Genomic DNA, 22675 nt, shown 5'->3' on the forward strand with positions numbered 1-22675 from the left:
TCCTCCCTCCTCCTTCCTCCCCTTCCCCATCCCCTTTCCTTCTTCCCCTCCATCCCCTCCCTCCCCCCACCATACCTCCTAGCTTCATATTTGAGCAACCTGTCATACCCAGTTACTTTTGAATGGTCTTCCTTTAGACTCAGAACCAAACTTTGCCTGGCTATTCAATGGCAGATTGGACTGTGCTTCCAGTGCCTCTAAGCGCTGGGTCAGTGCCCGTTTCTGCTGAATTGCTAGGCTCAGCAAAGACTTCAAGGTCTTCTTTTCATCTTCTACAGCAGCAAGCTGTTGCTGTATTTCACTGAGCTGCAAAATATATTCATCACATCTGGAAAAGAAGGGGGAAGGCAATTCAACACCTCCCACAGATCACTGTCCCTAAACATGTCGGTCCCCTTCGGGCACAGGTCCCCAAGCAGGCAATCACACTCAGCATTTTATCTTCAAGAACCAACTGGATCACTCGTGGGACAAGAGTTGGCACGAAAAGTCTGTATGGCAAAAGGGAATTTTATTGGCACTGAGAAGCCAGCTTTGCTAGGAAGACAGAATTCTCAGTGGGTAAGATCCTGTCAGGGAAATAACACTGAGCAGAGAATATTTTCACAGTGGGCAAGAGTCCTGGCAGGCAGCTATACCAAGGAGAGAGCTTCCTTGGCAAAGCATAATCCTGTTTCGGACTTCTGCAAAGATTTGGGGTTCAGAGTTGTCTTTTATAAACAGTCTGAGGCTTGGGCTCTCATTCACAATTGAATGAGATTCCTTCAATGTTGTCAGTGCCCCAGGCCTAGATGTCCAGATGAAAAGAGATTGCTTATCTTGGAGTTTCAAGCCAGTCCATATCAGGCTAAGATCTCCAACTGAATGAGACCACTTAAGAGGGTGTTGTCTGGAAAAGGCATGCTTCTCCCAGGAGCCTGAGACCCCAAATCTCCCTTCTTTTACAGATGAAAGGGGACACAGTTTCAGGGTTCACCCCCCCCCAATACACCAAGTGTACACAGATTAGTTTGGGGATACATGCCCCCTTTAGGGCAATCAAGGACTAGAAATCTCTCCCTTGGCTCAAGCTCCATGTTGCTTCACAACCAGGAAGAGTGTTCCTAAGAGTGTGGAGGAATTTTTGAAATAGAGAACTGAAACTTACCTGCTGGCAAATACCGCCCGAAGGGAGGAAAAAGTAGCTGTATCTTCCTTCAGAATTTTCAATTCATGCCTTAATTTATTCACGGTTTCTGACACCACAAGCTTCTCGTCTTCATACTTGCGTTTCATATTGGAAAGGGCACCGTCAGCCGCCTAGAGGAGAAAAAAAAGCGAGTTGTCATAGAGAATTTGCCAAGCCCTATCAGTTGGAGAAGGTTCAATTTCCTTTCCCTTCTCCCTCGATGCTGCTACTTTCCTTTTGATATTCCACTTTACCCTTTGTCTATTTTGCGTGTATATGGTTGTGTGTGTGTTGGCTACTCCACTAGTGTGCGAGTACCTGAGGGCAAGGACCATATTTTTGCTTCTTTTGTATGCCTAGAACTTAGTGCAATGCCTGGCACCAGACCTAGTGAATGCTGAATAAATGCTTGCTGATGAACTAATTTCTCGACATATTTTACATTATGGTAGTTACTTACTGTTAACCCACTAGAGTTATCCTTCCCACATGTTGGGGGCTAGAAGCACGGTACAGGCCTTATATGACAATTAATTTGCACAAGGCACTGACAAATAATTTTGTATGTTGTTAAAGTAACAACACCTTAAAGCAGTAGAAACCAAAAAGAGTTGATTGTTTCTATCTTTCAAAGTTAACATGTTGGATTATTTTAACTTCAAAAAGAAAAAGGAAAAGTGTTCTTTTGGATACTTTGCATCCAGTTGCCTGGTTTTCCTAACTTGACAAAAAAAATCATTTTTGAGTCCTCATAGCTTTTATTCTTTCTGCCTCGGCTCTTGAGCCAAATGTTACAGATCGGTGTAGTGTTAAAAATGCCTGGGATTATCACTTACCTGTTTGTTGGCCTTCAAGACAGTCCTCAAAGTTGCTATTTGCTCTCTTTGGGTATTCAACAAAGACTTCAGTTTCATTATTTCATCAACAAGAGCATTTTTATCCTTCAACTCTGTTGACACGGCTTCAAGGGACTTGTTGCGTAATGATATCGCCAGGGCTGCCTGGAGTTGCTTCACTTGGCTTCCAATGATGGAAATTTGATTGGAGAGACTCTCAGGTTCCTTGTCGGACTCCTCTCCATCAGATTCACAAGGAGAATCACTAACGGACTGGTTGCTGCTGCCACTTTTCACGGTGCTCGTCTCAGGGCTAAACAAGACTTTCACGAAGAGCTCATTAGAGTGGCTTCGGCACAGAGGCACACTGGCCATGACATCATTGGCATGCCTTTTGCAGGTGTGGACAAGGGTCTCTTGACCATCTTTATAGCCATCTAACAAGCCACGATCAGGTAACAGGTTGTTGCAGACACAGACGCGGCGATACATGTTGGCCAGGTCTTCGCTAATCACCTGTAGCTCCTCCTGGGCTAGGCTTAGTTTGCTCTGAAATTCTGATGATCGTTTCCTTGAAGCTTGAAGTTCATTCTCTAGATTAGTAATGATTTCTTGCTTCTGCTTACCTGATTTGGCCCAGAACCTTATCTTCTCCATTAGATTTTGAGACTCTTCTTGCCAGGCTTCTGTGTCCTGTTTGTACTTGGCTTCAAAATCCTGGTATTTCTGATGCAGCTCCTGAAGTTCTGTCTTTAGTCTGGCTACTTGGGAACAGTTTGACGCCGCACATCTGTGTTCCAGGCCATGGAGGTCACTGGCACTGCTCTTCTCTCCATCTTTTCCAAAAGGCAAACTCGCTTCATTACTGCCATACCGTTTGTTTAAAGCCTGGATTTGCTCAAGAAGGTAGTTATTTTGAGCTTGCTGTTTGGACAGTGCATCCTTCGTACTATCAAGCTGTGCCTGCAACTCTTTTATACTACTTAATAGCGATGACTTTTCATGATCAACCTGTAGGTACAAAGCAAAGAATTTCGAACGGGGATTAAAATTCCTTCTAATCTGGGCCTTGAACTGAATGACCTCGTTAGACGCATTGTAAAGTGAATTCCTATAGGGATAAGAAATTCTCAGGGGTCATTTGTCTAACCTCTGAGATTCCTCATTGTACATTTGGAAAAGGGCATCAAGGGGGGGGGGGGAGGCATCAAGGAGAGGGGGGAAAATGAAAGGAACTCTGATTCACAATCAAGACTCAATTCGGGAGGAGGGGAGAAAACTTTTGTGGCTTTTATACCACAATGTAAAGAAGCTAGTAAACATCCAGAGGGCAACCAGGATAGTGAAGAGACTTGAATTCATGCTATATGAGAAATGGTTGAAGGAAATGAGCAGGAGAAAAGACGTGGGTGAGATAGGGTAAAATGGCCATCCAGGTATTTGAAGAGCTGTGGTACAGAAGAAAGCTCAGACTTTCTTTATTATTTGGTCCCAGAGGGCCAAATTAGGAATAAGGTAGAAGTTGAAAAGAGACTCACTGTCAGGGAAAGGCTGACAGAGCTGTTCCAAAGCAAAGGATGAAAGACCACTTGTTGGGCAGGCTACATTGGGGATCCTTTGGGAGTTTGGGATTGGACAAACTGGATCTGGAGGTATCTTTTTAATTCTGAAATCCTGTGATTCCTTGGAAGGGAAAAAGTCACCTACTCTTCCTGACTTCAGTTTTTGTCCACGGTAGCACCATTCACACACAGCCTCCCAGCTTTGTAATTTGGGAGCCAACTTTGGACTTTTCTGTCTTCATGACTTTTCCTATCCAGTCAGTTACCAGGTTCTGCTGATTCCACTTCCAAACATCTCATACATCTGTCTTGCTAATAATATAGGGTCTCCTTGTCAGCTACCCAGATTATTACAATAACTTACTCTCACCTCTTTTCTCTGTTCCAAATGCAGAGATTTGGTGATGATATTATTCTGCTCACGAGAAGAGAAGAGAAGAGAAGAGGAAAAAAGAAAGAGAAAAGGAAAAGAGGAAGTAAAACAAAATAAAGCAAAAATGAAAATAAAATCTTCCAAGGCACTATGGGTGCACAGATGAATATGAAAGGAGGCCCTATCCTCCTTTGGTTCCTGCTGAGAGGCTATAACATATATCTTGACTATTAAATTCCAGTAGGTAGTAATGACCAGGAAACACTTCTAACAAACTGATCTAAGAAACTTTAAAAAGAGAATCTTAAGCATTAGACAAATCAGGTAAAAACTTCCCAGAAGTACTGAATACAAGAACACTGTATAGGTGGGATATAGATCAAAGCTTCTTAACTGTTATGTAACTGAATGTGGGGGCTGCAAAATTACGACTTATTATCAAGTAAATGCAATACCAAGGGTCGCATAAAATTTCTTGGGCAAAAAGGAGTCACAAGTGGAAAAAATGGTATAGATGACAAGGGGGAAATTATGAGATAAGAATAGATCAGAGCCTTGTGGAGATGGGAAGAACCATAAATGCCAACCTAAAAAGTTTGTCATTTATCCTCAAGGCAATAAGAGGGCCCTGTACAGGATTTGGTCTGATGATGATCAGACTTGCTGTGACTTAAGAACATTATTTCAGCAGCTTCATAAAGGATGGTTTAGAGAGAGGGAAGAATGAATAAAAAGTATAATCTTCTAGTTGTCATTCTTCAAGGCCCACCATAGCCTCTTTTTTTTAGAGTGGTCTTTTCCCAATTGCTCTCTTTCCCTTCCCCCCCCCCCTTCCCCTTGATTTTATCTTTTTATTAGTCATCCTTTAACTCCTTTTCCTTTTTGTTGTTGTTCAATTGTATCTGACTCTGTGTCAGCATTTAGGGTTTTCTTGGCAAAGATACTTAAATGGTTTGCCATTTTCTGGTCTATTCTGTTGGGACTTACATCTAAACATTCTATGCTCCCAACAGACTAGATGAGTACCTCTTGGCCCTGATATGCACTCTTGTGCCCTTCCGCCCAGCATGATCTTCCTCCCATTTGTCCAAGGAATTCTTTTAATGTCCCAACAAAAAGTCTCCTCCAAAAAGTCTTTGTTCCCCTAGTCGGGTATTGACTTTGTTCTACAAATCTCACATAGCAGTGGACTTTCTAAGTCTTTGTGTCACATTGTGTAGTACAGCTATTTGGAGAGATGTCTTAGGAACACATATCCTATATACATAAGGGTGCCCGACCTCAAAGAACTATCTTCTCTAAATTCTATATCTTCCTCAGTGCACACAAGAGGAGCATAATCAACATTTATTAGAGTCCTCTCTAATGATTACCTAGATTTCAAACTCTCCCTCTTTTAGTTGAATAAAAAAATATACCGGCTTAAAAAATTCATCAATAATTACTTTGTTCTGACTTTGTCACAGCATCAAACAAAAAACAATTGTACCAACCTTGCTAGAAGCAAATTCCAAAGTTTGAGTCTACCAAAAGGAAGGGTTAAAAACCACAGAAAGTGCTCTGAGAGGATGCAGTCCAGGCTTCATTATTCTGTGCTGTCAATTCTCATTTCAATCATGTCAGTCAGCCTTGAGCCCCAGGATGGGGCATTTTAAGAATATTTTTGGTCATTTCCTGATCTAAAAGTACGTGGTATTAAAAATAGCTAACAAGTAAGCAGCTCAGACATATTAAAATCCAGGATCTCTCCCTCATTCCCTTTCCTAATCTTCCCAGAGCATCAGGTTAAGAGGAGATGGCCATTTTCCTATATGTGTGTATGTGTATATATGCATGGGTAAACACATATAAACACATATACACATGTATGTATATATGCACGTTACATATGCATACATGTATCTATATCACATTGCACATACTTGTGTTATATGTGTGTCACATGTACACACATGTGTGTATTCATGTGTATGTGTATATAGATGCGTGTGTGTCCCCTCTGTAGAAACAACAAGAGGTTATTTCGGAGGGTGCTGCTGTGGCCAGATACCAGAAGTACTGATGACAGCAGCTGTGAAAGCCAAGTCAAAGACAAAGAACTTTTCCGACACAACAATGAAAGAAAATAAATAAATGCTTAAATGGAAGACTTCCTTGCCATATACCCTGAGCATCATTTAATGACGGAAATTAATTCCTAGGCTCTGAGACACTCCACTGCTCTTCTGTGATTAAAAAAGAAAACATAAACACAGGTAGTTTATTCTATTCTAAAGGTGAAGTTCCTGTCAAATAATAGAAACATATTAAACATTCAAGTAGAAGACATCATAGGCCTTCTCAGCTTTATATGGCAAGGAAGATAGAGGAAAATTGCAAGCCATTTATTTTCCAATTCTGGAAGAAGGAAATGAGAGAAATAATAAACTTCACAAGTCATGATGGCCTCCATGACAGAAGTATTCCTTCTTAAAAGAGAATTAGGGCCAACCAGCAGTCAATTAAGAAGATAATAAGAAGTCAAAGTTCCACCCTGGAAGTGCCCTCAGGAGATAGATCCTGGAGCAAAACAGCCCTGACAGATTAAGTTTCTAAATATTCATACAACTCATCAAAATATGATGCTGTACTGGGACATATTTAATTTCTCAAGGTATCCTACCAATAGCAATAAGAGGATCTGAGCAAGTCATCTTGCTCCATTACTTTGACTTCCCATTTTGCCTCTTTTTTTGCTATTTATAATGAATTATGTCTACTTATGCATTGGATTGGTTCCTACCAGATAACCCAAACCTAAAGTAAACTGTTTGAGGCTTCAATTACTGTAAGAACCAAAGGTCTAGTTCTGATGGATCAGGCCATCCTCAGCAACGAGATCAACCAAATCATTTCTAATGGAGCAGTAATGAACTGAACTAGCTATGCCCAGAAAAAGAACTCTGGGAGATGACTAAAAAACCATTACATTAAATTCCCAATCCCTATATTTATGCACACCTGCATTTTTGATTTCCTTCACAAGCTAATTGTACAATAATTCAGAGTCTGATTCTTTTTGTACAGCAAAATAACGTTTTGGTCATGTATACTTATTGTGTATCTAAGTTATATTTTAATATATTTAACATCTACTGGTCATCCTGCTATCTAGGGGAGGGGGTGGGGGGGGGTAAGAGGTGAAAAATTGGAACAAGACGTTTGGCAATTGTTAATCCTGTAAAGTTACCCATGTATATATCCTGTAAATAAAAGGCTATTAAAAAAAAAAAAAAAAAAAAGAACCAAAGGTCTACCACAAGTACATAGAACAACTCCTAAGCCTCTGACTCCTTTCTTGCTTGCTCTGGGAGCCTGTTAGTAGGAGCCCTTGCTTGAATGTAGAACACCCACCAACCCCCCCACCCTCAGTGCACGGACTCATCACCTGATGATTCTTTTCTCATCAGTCTTCTAACCTGCCTATTCCTGTAGCCTGAATTCTTAAAACCTGACTTTTGTCTAGCCTCTAGGGAGGCTGCTTGAGCCTCTACTTGATCTGAACTGCTCTGGCCCACCTGACTTACAATACCTGCCAGAACTTTCCTGGCTGGCTAATTGTGACCAGTTGGCTTGTCATCCTAGTCATTATACCCCTTCCCTCTACTGCTTTTCCAAGTACCCCAGTCCAAGCAGGTCTTCACCATCTCCTGCCTGTGTTACTGCAGTGGCCTCTTCAATGGTCTTTCCTTGCCTGCTCTCCCCAGTTCCAGAATTATGCTTCCTACCTAAGTCCTCTGGCTCCGACATATGAGCTGTAGCCTTACCTTGCCAGGAACCAGGTCTCCATACCACTTCTTGACCATCTCCATACCATGCTGCTGCATACATATATCTACCCCTTCCCTTATCAGATTTCCTCCATGTGTTGTCTTCCCTCATTAGAGGGAATTCCTTGAGGGCTTATATTCGTATCCCCAATATTTAGCACAATTAATATAGCACACAGTAAATGCTTCATAAATATTTTAGCCATCTATCCATCTTCTCCAGTCCCCTTTCCACACAGCTGTTTAATTGATATTCCCAAAACACAGGTCTGCCCATGAATCTCCCATTACTTTCTAAGTGCCAAAAGGATCAAATACAAACTCCTAAGAGTTAGAGTTATGGTTAGGGTTAATGGGGTAAAGTATATTCCAATTTGGTTCAAACCCACCCCTTTCCAGGCTCATTACACAGCACTCCCCCTTACTGCCTCTAGGATCCAGCCATATTGGCTGTTCTTCAAACCATGATATTTTATCTCACATCTCTCTGTGGTTTTTGTACTTTTTGTTTGCTTATTTGCCTTTGGCTTTCTTCCAGAATCACAATGCTCTCTTCTCCCCAACTTCCAAAATTTGCCTCTTGGAACCTCTACAAGGCTCTTTTCAAAGGTTCCCCTTAAGTGACATTTCTTTCAACATACCCTTTCTTGTCCCATTAGTTGTCAGGCCTGCCCCACCCCCAAATCACTTGGTAATGCTTTTGTACATATTCTATATTTGCTCATCCATCCCACGGAAGAGAAGTCTTTGAAGGAAAAGTGAGTCTCTCCCTTTTGTCTTTGGATTTCCCACGTCTAGCATACTGTATACTTACTGTTTATCGACTTCGTAGTCTCAGTACAATAGCCCGCTACAGCAGAGGAAACATGTGGTTAAGTACAATTGTGCAACTAAGCACGGACCTGAGTCCCATTGACCTTGGCTCCTCAGTACTAAGAGGCCAGTCCACATGGGTCTTGGTCGGTGCTAGAAGAGCACCTTTGGCCTCCGTCGCAGGACTTCGGCTCCAAGAAGGGCTTGGTAGAGAGAGAGTCATTATCTGTGCTGCAGAAGAACATTTTTCTGCCACAAATGTGGGAATGATTTAGAGTAGGGGAAGTAATTTTCCAGAGGCAAATATCCTTTTAGAAAATAATCATCTTAACCAGAAGAGAAATACAGCTGAACGAAGCCGAGTCACTCACTGTTAAATGAGGTGTCAGCAGCTGTAACAACACAGCGAGTTAGAAGCAAATCGTCCCATTATCATTAGCAAAAAACCTTTCCTGTCATGGGATGGTGGGGACACCATTTCCTGAGAAAGTGCTTTTCAGATGTTTTTAAGACACTAGAGCCAGACCAAGACAAATTCTACCAGAAACAGACAAGGGACAGGAAGCCTGTTTCCTCAAAGAGACAAATTCAAAAAATTCAAGATCTAGAGCTAGAAAGGACCTAAGAGATTATTTAGTCATAACTAGATTCTCTCTTACTGAGTCACAGGTCTACTAGTAGGCTGAAGAACACCTCAAAGATCATTAATCCACCCCCCCCCATTTTAGAGAGGAGGAAAGAGAGGCCCAGGTGGGTTAAGACTAAGTATTGCACTTCAGCTCACACAGGTCAGAGACAGGATTCGAACCCAGCTTCCCCCAGCAGTCTCTAACTCCAGAGATACGGCTCTTTCTAGTATACCATGCTGCCTCCCATAGAGGATTCTTCTTTATCCAATCTAGTTAAAAGCCCAAGTTCTTGGCACTTTAACCTAACCCTTTTTAGAGCAGGCAGGCTAAGGTGATCCTCTATGCTTGTGGCAAAGTCTTTCCCCGTTGGAAAGTAAATTTCCTTGAAGACACATGCTGTCTTGTTTCCTTGTATCTGTATGCCTAGAACTTAGTACAGTGTCTGGCACATAGTAAAAGCTTAATGTTTGCTCTGCCATCTGTCTATCTATCTAATGATGTTATCCTGGGACACAATTCTGTTTATTGTTATGGGCTATACCAGTTCAGTTTGATTAACAAAAACTGTTAGGCCCAGAATATTCTTAATGAGGCAGAATAATTGCCAACTCAATTCAAAAAACATTTATTATTGCCATGTGTTTTCAAGTGGAACAGACTCGGAAACAGGCAGTTCCCAATTCATCCTAAACCTCATTTGCTATAAACTGAAAAGCTGAACAATTGTTCTCAATCACTAACTTCTCAAAGGTATTTCAAGAATGAGTGAAAGGTCAAAATACCCATGGAAGCATGGGAAACAAGATGTTTCAGTTAACTCTCTTTGAAGAAAATGTCTGAGTTGCCAAATGGCTAAGAAATTATCACATGATCTTCCAAATGTCAGGAGAGCAAAATCGAGGGCATCTTGTTTCTGCAACAAGTCTCAGAGAGGTAAGGTTACAACTCCTCGACCACCTCACTCCTCGACCACCTCGAAGGTGTTTTCTCATTTTTTCTCATTCTCTTATTTTAAGACGTGCTCCAAATCTGTTCTTTTTTTTTTTTTCAGGAAAAGTCATTTGTGGAGAAAAAGCCTTTGACTTTCCATATCCTAGTCCCTTTTCATCATATCTGCATCTCATCATTGCAGTCTCTGTTATTGCTGAGCCCCACTAGCACTCCTCACCTATCTCACCTTTGAAAGCCCTATAGGCAAAAGTATACTAACGCCACCGGATTTATGCCACTGAATGAAGTTCTATACACAGCTCAGCAAAAAAAAAAAAAAGCCAGCCGAGTACTTCTGAGAAGTATTTTGCCACCTTGGATTGGAGTGCTGAACTCTTCTAAGAGGCTCATTTATGTTTAGATCCTCATGCTGCCTAGCCGACACACACACAGAAAAGCCCCCTCCTACCTGCAGAAGCTGCTGGTTCAGTTTCTGAATCTCTGATAAACTGAGCTCACTCAAAAGATCACACACTAAACCAGGCTGAGGCCTGGAGCTGTTGCTACTTTGAGGCATGGACATCATGTTTTCTCTGCGGTTCCTGAAGACTTGATTGTTGTAGCCAATTCCCAAGTCATCATCATTACACTGATTCAGGTCATCGAAATTTATCGGCAGAGTCCCCAAGGAATCATAGGTGTTGATGTACCCAGACAGCACCCTGCGGAGCTCATTTTTTTGTTCTCGTTCACTTTGGAGGGTTTCCAGGGCTTCCTCAAGATGATGATCAGAGATCTCCTTTTGTCGAGTTACTTCAGCCAGACGACTGTTTCTAAGCTCAATTTCTTCATCTCTTCTCTGAACTTCACGTCTTAAACCTTCATACTCCACCTGAAATGAAAGTTAAATGTCTTTTCTTAAACCAAACATTTACCTTGTGCAGTTCATAAGTTTTGAATTTACATTTCATTTTATTTATGCTAGAAATTGTCGTGTTCAGAACAAATCCCAATAGATAAAAACCAAAGGATAGAACAGGCAGTTCTCAAAGGAATAAATCCAGGCTCTCAACAATCATGTGATAAAATGCTCTAAATTATTTAAAATTTCAGAAATGCAAAGTAAAACAACCCTGATCCATTTGATTGATACCCTTCAGATTGTCAAAGATGACTACAAAGAGAAATTACAGTTATTACGGAAACCAGGCACACCAATGCACTGTTAGCAGAGTTGTGAATTGGTCTGGCCCTTTTAGAAAGCATTCTGGACCTGTGGAAGAGGAAGGAATTTATGACCAAAGAAGAACTAGAGATCACTATTGACTACAAAATAGAAAATTTTGATTATATCAAATTGAAAAGTTTTTGTACAAACAAAACTAATGCAGGCAAGATTAGAAGAGAAACAATAAACTGGGAAAACATTTTTAGTCAAAGGTTCTGATAAAGGATTCATTTCCAAAATACATAGAGAATTGACTCTAATTTATAAGAAATCAAGCCATTCTCCAATTGATAAATGGTCAAAGGATATGCAATTTTCAGATGATAAAATTGAAACTATTACCACTCATGAAAGAGTGTTCCAAATCACTATGGATCAGAGAAATGCAAATTAAGACAACTCTGAGATACCACCACACACCTGTCAGATTGGCTAAGATGGCAGGGAAAGATAACGCGGAAAGTTGGAGGGGATGTGGGAAAACAAGGACATCCATACATTGTTGGTGGAATTGTGAACACATCCAGCCATTCTGGAGAGCAATTTGGAACTATGTTCAAAAAGCTATCAAACTGTGCATACCCTTTGACCCAGCAGTGCTACTACTAGGCTTATACCCCAAAGAGATACTAAAGAAGGAAAAGGGACCTGTATGTGCCAAAATGTTTGTGGCAGCCCTGTTTGTAGTGGCTAGAAGCTGGAAAATTAATGGATGCCCATCAATTGGAAAATGGTTGAGTAAATTGTGATATATGAATGTTATGGAATATTATTGTTCTGTAAGAAATGACCAGCAGAATGAATACAGAGAGGATTGGTGAGATTTACATGAACTGATGCTGAATGAAATGAGCAGAACCAGGAGATCATTATATACCTCAACAATGATACTGTATGAGGATGGATTCTGATGGAAGTGGATTTCTTCGACAAAGAGAAGATCTAGCTCAGTTTCAATTGATCAAGGATGGGCAGAAGCAGCTACACCCAAAGAAAGAACACTGGGAACTGAATGTAAACTGCTTGCATTTTTATTCTTCTTCCTGTGTTATTTATACCTTCTAAATCCAATTCTTCCTGAGCAACAAGAGAACTGTTCGGTTCTGCACACATAGATTGTATCCAAGATCTACTGTAACCTATTTAACATGTATAGGACTGCTTGCCATCTGGGGGAGGGGGTGGAGGGAGGGAAGGGAAAAATCGGAACAGAAGTGAGTACAAGGGATAATGTTGTAAAAAATTACCCTGGCATAGGTTCTGTCAATAAAAAGTTATTTAAATAAAAAAAAAGAGAGAGAGAAAGCATTCTGGAACCATGCCCCCAAAGTCACTAAATTGTGACTATGACTCAGTCACAATTTATAGGCCTGATACTGCTATCAGGCTTATAGCTCAAAGAGATCAAAGAATGAGGAGGACTCACATGTACAAAATATATTTAAAGTAGTGCTTTTTATGGCAAAGAACAGGAGACAAAGAGAGTCAAGTCCAGTATAATAAATACCAACCACTATTAATTAAAAAATTAATAGGGACTGAAGAGATCCCTGGCTCTATGAGGGTCTCATGGCAGAGGAGGAAGGGGAGGGGACAAAAAAAAAACAAAAAACAAAAATCCTAGCTCTTGTTCTCAAGAACTCACAGTCTAAGGTAAAGCCCATAATTTGGGGAAGAACTGAACAAATTATGGTATACGAATGCTATGAAATATTATCATTGCACTGTAAAAAATGATAAGGAAGAAATGTTGGAAGACTAATGCAGTGAGGTAAGCAGAGTCAGAATAATAATATATAAGGCGCAGAATATTTCCATAATTGAAGGAGAGAGGAGGGGATTATAAGATTGTTTATAAGGAAAAAAAAAAGAGGTCTGACACATTTTTTAAAATGCAAAGAATAGAACAGAAGAAAACCCAGAAACACAGATAAGCAAGATAACTTTGAAAATATCAAGATTAATTTATCTTAAAAGGAAAGGAAACTAATTCTTAGCTTCAATATTATGTTCTAAGTACCATCTTTTTTTATTCTGCTTTGTATGTGGAAATGTACAAATTTTCTTCAGTGTTTAGGTTTGGCACTTTAAAAAGTTTTTTTAAAGAAAAAAATTATCCCTTAACTCCAGTCAGATGCCCCCGTTTGTCCCTGGAAGGACAGTCAGCCAAAGACCAGTTCTGACTCTGGCTGTAAGTCTACAAGGAGCTTTTTGTGGCTTGGTATCAAGTTCCAATCTTGCCAGTGGAGACCATTTCTTGCCTGGATCCCCTATTCCCGAGTCTTTTAATCTATCTATTCCTGCTACTTGACTTTACCTATGTAATAGTCTCAGAAAACTGCTCTAAGGGAACATTTAGTCAAGTACAAAGAGCCACACTATGGAACTCAATAGGTTAAATTCAACATGCACTCACTCATTAAGTGTCAAGTATTGTGCTAGGTTATAGGGACAGAAAACCAAAAAGTGTATCCAAAGAGCATAGCAAACATATGGCACTAGCAGAAAAGGCTAGAATCTTGTTTCTAGTATCAATATCAGGATTTCAGCTCATCAACTATGGATCAGAGAATAATATTGTCCTTAGAATGTGATTACCCCTACCATGATGCCTTGCACATAATGAACACTGAATTCAATTAAGGCAGGAAAAGATTTAATAAAAATTCTGTTATCTTCATGATACCATCATCTCTCATGAAGTCATGAAAATATCCATGACTTGTTGGCCATGTTGGGGTGGAGGAAAGCATAGAGAAGAGAGGAGTATCTGAAAATTGCTGATATATAAAGAGGCATTGATACAACTTTAATTTTAAAAAAATTAATAGAGACTGAAGAGATCCCTGGCTCTATAAGGGTCTCATATGATCTGCCTCCATTCACAACCTATCCAAAAAAACCCTACAAAACAAAAACACCATCGTATCTGAAACAAAACCTACCAAACCCTGAGACTCTGCACCTTATGTTCACAGAGTACTTGCAGGTGAATGAGTTATCATTTTAAATGCTCCTCCCAAAATACTAGGCATTTCCTTTGAAAAATTATATGGATTATTTCAGAGCCAGATAAATTAAAAAAGACGACCTATTCACTAGCTGATCAAGAAGCAATACCCACCCAAGAGTTTATTGAAGAACCTACTATCCCTGCTCTATCCTTGGGATTCAAAAGCATAGTGAGCAAGGTCACAGCCAGAAGCCCATTCCAATTTAATCTCAAGCTTAGGAACAAGATAGGTGCCTCTGCTTTCAAAGGTCTTAAAAGTACAAATCTTTTCTCAGTTCATTTCTAAGTAAGACTTCAAGTGAGAAAGATGTTCTACAGTAGAGCACATATTGGAGTGAGATGTCTAGGGCAGATAAACAGTTGAAAACAATGAGGGTTCCTCTTCCAATACTATCTTCCATGGTAAAGAAGGATTTGTTTTTTCTGCTGTTAAGTCATGATTTTCCTTGGTGCCTCGGTATTCAGGGGAGAATTTTCTTGAACTAGTAATTTGTTGTTATATATTTTGAATCCTCCCTAATATTCTGCTAGGCACATGACAATGTTCTTTTGTTTTGTTTTATTTTGTTTTGTATTCCTTTTCTGCTTTTCTTTTTTCTTATTCTGCTTTTTTTTAATAAAATAAATTTAAGTATTCAGGGGAGAGCAATCCTCAAGAGCAAAATTTTTAAACCTTGCTTGAGACACAAAAATTCCTAGCTCCAGCTCTGCTCTAGTGACATAAGGACTGGTCACTGTTCTCCTGATGGTTGAGTCCCTGGCCCAAGTGCCCACTGTTTGAGGGACCCCAGCCATTTTCACTTTACTCCAGGCTCAACTTACTCTGTAGAATGTTCCACTGCCCCAGCAACTCTGTCCTCTCCCAACCCTCTTCCACTGTTGTTGTTCAGTCTTGTCAGTCATGTGCAACTCTCTGTGGCCCCATTTGAGGTTTTCTTGGCAAAGATACTGGAGTGATTTTCCATTTGCTTCTCCAGATCATTTTACAGATGAGGAAACTGAGGCCACAGAGAAAAGTGACTTGCCCAGGATCATATAGCTAATAAGTATCTGAGGCCACATTTGAACTGAAGTCTTCCTGACTCCAGTCACTTAGCTGCCCCCCAACCCCCTTTTCACCTCCCTATGTTTTCTCGTCTCCAATCAGAAAGTGACTGTCTTCTTTTCCTGTATTTGTGTCCCTGGTGCTTAGCATAGTGTTTGGTACACAGTTTTTAATTAAATATTTTCTCTTTCTATCCATCAGGGGTTTCAAGAAGAAAACAACAAGATGACCAAAGTTCATTCGGAGCTTCCAGTAACTACAGTGGATGGAATTCGAGACCCACTTACCTGGGTCTCCTTTAGACAAGAAATTTGCTTCTGTAAAGAAAGATTTTCTTCTTTCAATTCTGCAGTGTCCTGCAGTTGACGCAATTCTTTCATCTTATATTGTTTGACCTCATCTTTCAATAGGGCTTTTTCAGTTTCAATACATTTACACTCCTGGAGAGAAAAAAACTGTATCACGAAAAGGACAATTCTGATTTAATATTTTTCTTCTTTCATCTTCAGAAAGCGATTCAACGCTTCAGTAGGTTAGATCTAAAAGCACAAATAGATAAGCTTATTTCTCTATTTACAAAAAAATCAATTAAAAAACGCTTAATCTCTCAGATGGATGTGGCAGAAGGTGATAAACATTATTTGTTCACCAATCATTTCTTGAGGCTCTGTTATACCATAAGGTATGGTACAAGGCACTCGAGTCTTTTAAAGAAGGACTTTCCCAGTCCTCCCTCAGGTATTTCCTTTCTAAGGTTACTGTCTATCTACTCCACATGTATCTTGTATCTACCTATTTATTTACATGGCTCCTCTCTGATTATGATGTAAGTTCCTTGAGGGCAAGAACTGTTTTTGCCTTTCTTCACATCCCCAGTGCTTAGCACAGGTCTTGGTACAGCATATTCGATCAATAATGCTTGTTAACCAATTACCAGTAACTTGAGGTTAAAGGAATGTAATTTTCATTTTTGCCTTCTGACTTATTAGGGCATTAGAATTCACAATGCTTCCGTATAGACATTTAGATTGAACTAGAATAACTTGGGCTTAGCTATTTCTCCTGCTTCAGACACAGAATCCATTAGTAATAGGCAAAAGCAAATCCTTGTGTCATGGAATTTTGACTTACATAATTTTGTTTATAAAAAGCATTCCTTTTTAAAAATTTTGAGCTCTAAATTCTTGATTCCTCTTGCCTTTCCCCACACATTGCAATATCATTAATTGGATATCAATTGTGCAGGTTAAATTGTGCAACCATATTTCCAATTATCCATGTTGCAAAAGGAAAAAAAAAAGAAAGTAACAAAGTAAGCTTCAATTTGCATGCAGAGTTCATCAGTTCCCTCTCTGAAGTGGATAGCATTTTTCAACATGGATCGTTTGGGGTTGTTTTAGTTCACTGTATTAATCAGAATAGCTAAAGCTTTCACAGTTGATCGTTAGAATATTTAACAGCTGATTTTAAAAAGTGGTTAGTTTAGCTTGGCAGCCCAAGCAAGGAGGTCTCTGAAAAATAAACAGTAGTCTCTTGGTGAAGACAACTGCCTGAGTAAAAGCAGAAAGCCCAGGTCTGCCACATTGATTCCAGCAAATACCTCAAAGTTTAAAACAACGATCCAATGAGGGAACTGCAGCAAGCAACTTCATCCACCCCAGAATTACATTAGTAGCCCACAGCAATAAGAAATAGGACCCTTCGAGCAAAGCTAGAGCCAGCATAGGAAATCAAAGGAGGCATCTCCCAACTTAACCAGGTACCGTAATCTGCAAGGGCAAACAGCAAAAGTGAAAGGCTCTTTAGAAACAACCAAGAGAGGCAAGAAACATTAATCACAGCAGCCAGTATTCACACAAGTATATTCACAACTAAGGAGTTCTGAAGTCTCTAGCCATCTGCCCTGAAATGCTATTCAGAGCCCCAGAGATTCACTCTGAACCTCAGAGATCCAGGGACCTAACCCTGGATTTTAGTACAAGAACCCAAATAATTCAGATCAAAATACAGTAGGGTTGACCACCCCCACCCAAAAGCATAGTGAGAAACAAAGCCAGGGCCATCGCCAGGCATCTTGATTTGTCTTGCCACTGGACTCTCCATGACTCTGGAAGAAAGGGGAAGGCTGATGACTTTGTACAGCTATCACTCACTTATATCCAATACACTTTCAAGTCAAGAGATCACTCTCCTGATGTCATTGGTCCTCTTCGAGAATGAAGGATGAATAACAATCTAAGTAATAGTAGTTACCCCTTGGATATTATTATTTATTTTTCCTTTTTCCTTCCTCTTCCTCCTCCACTTCTTTTTCCATTGTGCCACGTAGCTATCCCAAAGATACTGGAGTTTACATTTCTTTCTCCAGCTCATTTAATGGTGGCTAGGTGATATAATGGACAGGAGTGCTAGGCTTGGAATCAGAAAGACTCATCTCTCCAAGTTCAAGTCAGGCCTCAAACACGTATTAATTGTGTCACTCGTGGCAAGTCATCGCTTCAGTTTCCTCATCCATAAAACTCTTATCTAGCACCCAATCAAAATCCCGGTAGCTGTTGCCTACATATCCCCAGGTCATTCCCTTCCTTTCTCAATTAGTTTGGTAGCTGGATCACAACGTCTTTCTCTTCTACAACATATGCCCTCATACTAGGGAACTTGAATATACATACTGATTCTCCCTAAAACACCCCAATCCACCCACTTCTTAAATCTATTCACCTCCCATGAAGTGAACTACTGCTCTACCCCACCTCAAATACACACAAAGACAGTCATACTTTAGTTCTGGCCATCAAATGTTCCCCTTCCATGTTCAGGAATTTCGGAATCCCTTTATCTTTTGGCTTTCCACCTCTCCCTTTGCCTTATTAAACCCTACAGTACTGGAGGCACTGTGACCTCCAATTTCCTAACCCTTCCATCCTTTCCCAGGCCATCTCCCCTGCACTAGCCACTTTCTCCTGTTCTCATCTCAACCCTTTGGTGAAACAATTCAACTCTACACTGTCCTCCTTTCTTGAATTCTTAGCCCTCTTATCTTATACTCAATCACACTTAACCATCTTCAGCCTTGGATCACTCCCAACCATTAACTACCTTTACACCTACACATGTGCTGTTAAAAATGAAGGTAGAGAAAATCATGGAAGTGTTCTGATTGGGTCCACTATAAATTTATGTTACACAACTTTAACTAGGCTCTCATTGCTGCTAAGTAATCCTACTATACTTCCTTAACAATTTATTTTTTCCACTCTCCACAGAAACTCTTCCAAAACTTTTCATCGCCCTACAAACATTCCATGGGTCCTCCTTCCCTACACTCTCAACTGAGAGCCTTGCCTCATCTTTTACCAAAAAAAATTGAAACCAATCACCAATGAGCTCCCTCTTTTCCCCTCTTCCTCATCTCCATCACTGAAATGCCTTCTGACATTTCTTCTTCTTCCCAGTGACACATGAGGAGGTATGGCATTACTCTTTACCAAGTCTCAACCCTTTACCTGCTCTACCTCCAACACACTGCCCCTTGTGCCATTCCCACTCTCCCTTTATTTTCAATTGCTCCCTCTCTAATGGCTCCCTACTGCCTACAAACATACCCCATCCTGAAAAAAAATGTCAGTTCCTACTTCCATCCCATTCAGTATTTCTTTTGCCCAATTGTAAGTTCCTTGAGGGCAAAGATTGTCTTTGCTTTTTTTTTAATATCCTCAGTGCTTAGCACAATACCTGACAATAGTAAGTACTTAATAAATGCTTATTAATTACTTGATATCGTACCACAAGAAATTATGAGGTAATTTCAGAGAACCCTAGGAATTAGGAACTAATGTAAAGTGAAGTGTGGGAAGCTAGAAAAATAATTTATATATAGACAACAATATTGTAAAAAAAAAACTATGAAAGACTTGATTAGTACAATGATCAACAATTTTCCAAAGGGCATATTACCATGTTTTACTTGATTATCATTTATTATAAGGGTTTTTTTCCTATTCTTAATTGGGAGAGTAGTGGTGGGAAAGGGGGAATGGAATTGGGAACAGAAACACCAAAAACATAACATAGAGTGCCACTGAGATATTTTAAAAGTGCAGGGAACAGAAGGAATAGCAGGAGGAAGCACAAGGACAGTTTTGAAAGTAACATTTTTGGGGGTCATTTTTCAGTCATATCTATCTCCCTGTAACCCCCATTTGGGGTTTTCTTGGCAAAGATACTGGACTGGTATGCTGTTTCCTTCTCTAGCTCATGTTACAGTTGAAGAAATGAGGAAAACAGGGTAAAATGACTTGCCCAGGGTCACATGGACAGTAAGTTTCTGAGGCTAGATTTAAACTCACAAAGATGAGTCTTTCTGACTCCAGGTCTGACATTCTATCAACTGCAGCACCACCTAACTGAATTCATTTTATAGTTGTGGGTTTTTTTAAACAGTACAAAACTGAGACCCACAATTTCATATACAATCCTTTTTGTGCTCCACTGTATATATAGAAATCTTCTCTTTTTTTGGTGATCAAGTTTAAAATTTTTAATTTTTTAAAAAAAGATCATGAACCTGAAAGTGAGTGGTGATAAGCATTATGGTAGGGAACAAAGCTCATCCAAGCTAAACAGACGATCTTATCACCTGGATAAAGTAAAAGCAACGTTTCTAAAAGGATATAAATCCTCAGAGGGTTTGTATCATTCCCAGATGACAAAAGTTGTGACAGACTTGTTGGTAGAAAAGGCTAGAGAGGAGTTCAGTTATAACAACACTCCCATTCCCAATGTCCTAATCAAAAATATTTTATAAAATACCATTAATTTATCCACTAATATTGGAAATTCCATATACCTGAAATATAGTCTCTTCTCTAGAGAATTTGCTTAACCAAGCCTATTTTCATTTTTATCTTTTTTTAGAGCTAAAAAGGGCCTTTAAAATCTAATCAGATATCATTTTATTCTATTTTGCTTTTATTCTGAACTTTACAATCATCAAATAAAATGAGCATTTTCAAATATATTATGGAATATTATACATCAACTAGAGAATCTTTTACATAAAACTCATTTTTCTAAAAATATAACGAATTCAACATATAGCCTTCAAAGCAGTTACTTGTCTAGGATTCCTTCAAAACTTCCTTTTGTACAATTTTGTTGGGGGACAGGGGAGGAGATTCCTATCCCTACCTTACCAAAAAAAATTGCAGCAAATATTGAGTCAGGCAAAACCAATCCCTACACTGGCCATATCCAAAAACCTGTTTCATTTTGCATCTTGGGTCTATCATCTCTCTTTCAGAGGGTGATTAGCATGAGTCATATCCAAAATCATAGTTGATCATTTAATTGATCAAAGTTCTTAAATCTCAAAATTATCTTTATAATGTTCTTTAAGTACAGAAATTGTTCTCCTAGTTCCGCTTACTTCACTTTGCATGTCATCTTAGCTTAGGTTTCTCCAAAACCATCCCCTTTAGCATTTATTATGCCCAAATAATATTTCAAATGAAATATACCATAATGTATTCATCCATTTCTCAAGTAATGAACATTCCCTTTGTTTTTATAAATAAAAGGAGGTGCTTTATTTTTGTATTTTGGAGGGTTTTTCTTTTTACTTTCTTTGATCGTTTTGGGTGTATAGGCCATCTCTTAGTTATGGCACTGAAGAAGTAAATTAAGTAGTATTGTCACTGTTATCATATTGGCATGGCATAAAGCATGAGTATTTCTCTAATTACTTAGATCTATTTCAATTGTTTATAGTTATATTCATATAGTTCCTAAGTACATATTGTTAGACTCCCAAATATTTTATATAATCTATAATTATTCAGAACAGAATTTATTGGTAAAATTTTTTAAAATGCTGATAATTTTTATGGATTTTGGATACTGCAAATTTGTTGAATTGTTTCAATTAATTTTAATTGATTCCATCTACAATTGACTCAAGTTGATCTTAAATATACCATATCATCTGCAAAGAGCAAATCATTTTGTCTCTTCCCTGTTTATGCTTATTTCTTCAATTTATTTTCATGTCTTGTTATTGCTAGTATTTCTAGTACTATATCAATTAGTAGTATTGGTAATGCCCATTTTAGCTTTACCCCTGACCTTAAAGAAAAGATCTCTAAGTTTTCTGGCTCTTGGCTTTAGATACGTAGTATTTAACACATTAAGGAAAGATTCATTCATTTCTGTGCTTGTTAGTGATGTGTTAGTTTTGTTCAATTTTGTTGGTTGTCAGTTTTTTTTTTTTTATTAAATAACTTTTTATTGACAGAACCTATGCCAGGGTAATTTTTTACAACATTATCCCTTGCACTCACTTCTGTTCCAATTTTTCCCCTCCCTCCCTTCGCCCTCTCCCCATAGATGGCAAGCAGTCCTATACATGTTAAATAGATTGGTTGTCAGTTTTTTGTCTAAAAAAAAAAAGGTATATTTTGTCAAAAGCTTTTTTTTTTTTGCATCTTGTAATTTTTAGTATTCTTTTTGCTAATTGTGAACCAACTCTTACATTCTGGGCATAAATCTAACTTGGTCATACTGTACAATCTATTTGATAGCTCCTATAGTCTCTTTGCTAATATTTTAATTAAAAATTTTTGTGTCAATAATCATTAGAGGTATTTGTCTACAGTTTTCCCTTTTCTCTTTTTGTTCTCCTAATTTAGATATTAAGATACTTGTATCCTAGAAGAAATTTAGCATTGTTAACTTTTTTTGCAAACAATTTACATAATGTTGGAACTACTTATTCTTTTAATGTCTGATAGAATTCACTTGTACATCTATGCAGTACTGGCATTTTTCTTCAGGGATTCAATTTCTAGTTCAACTTGATGTTGGCAATCTAGTTTTACTCTTTTTTCCCCTGATTATCTAGTGGTATCCTGTTCCCTCCCAATAATCCCTACCCCCCCCAAAAAAAATCTCACTTCTTGGATGGGATTTTTGAAATTCCAATTTTCATATGTTTTTCCCCCTAATTTTGATCTATTTTTTTTGTCAATGAAAGTTTAGAGAGTGAAAAGTTCCACTAAAGACTGTTTTAATTACATCACAAAATTAGTGGTATGTTGCTGAATTGTTGTCATTTTCTCTAAAGAAATTATCTTCTCATTATATACTTCAACAACAATACTATATGATCAAGATCAATTCTGATGGACGTGGTCATCTCCAGCAACGAGATGAACCAAATCAGTTCCAATAGAGCATTAATGAATTGAACCAGCTACACCCAGTGAAAGAACT

At 38.9% G+C, this 22675-nt stretch overlaps 1 protein-coding gene across 3 annotated transcripts in view; it reads right to left on the reverse strand.

Annotated features, from left to right (window-relative positions):
- Positions 1 to 22675, reverse strand: part of LOC100924694 (protein bicaudal D homolog 2) — a 41696-nt gene that overhangs the window by 2066 nt on the left and 16955 nt on the right. The window contains exons 4-8 of one of the 3 annotated variants that reach the window (XM_012553202.3): positions 15694 to 15846; positions 10590 to 11012; positions 2005 to 3015; positions 1148 to 1299; positions 109 to 328 (exon numbers count right to left, since the gene is read on the reverse strand). In XM_012553202.3, the coding sequence (XP_012408656.2) occupies positions 109 to 328; positions 1148 to 1299; positions 2005 to 3015; positions 10590 to 11012; positions 15694 to 15846 (1959 nt within the window). The other 2 variants (XM_023506886.2, XM_012553200.3) reach the window with 2 other exon arrangements.

The sequence above is a fragment of the Sarcophilus harrisii genome, chromosome X (assembly GCF_902635505.1).
Source record: "Sarcophilus harrisii chromosome X, mSarHar1.11, whole genome shotgun sequence".
In the NCBI taxonomy this organism is placed as follows: Eukaryota; Metazoa; Chordata; class Mammalia; order Dasyuromorphia; family Dasyuridae; genus Sarcophilus; species Sarcophilus harrisii.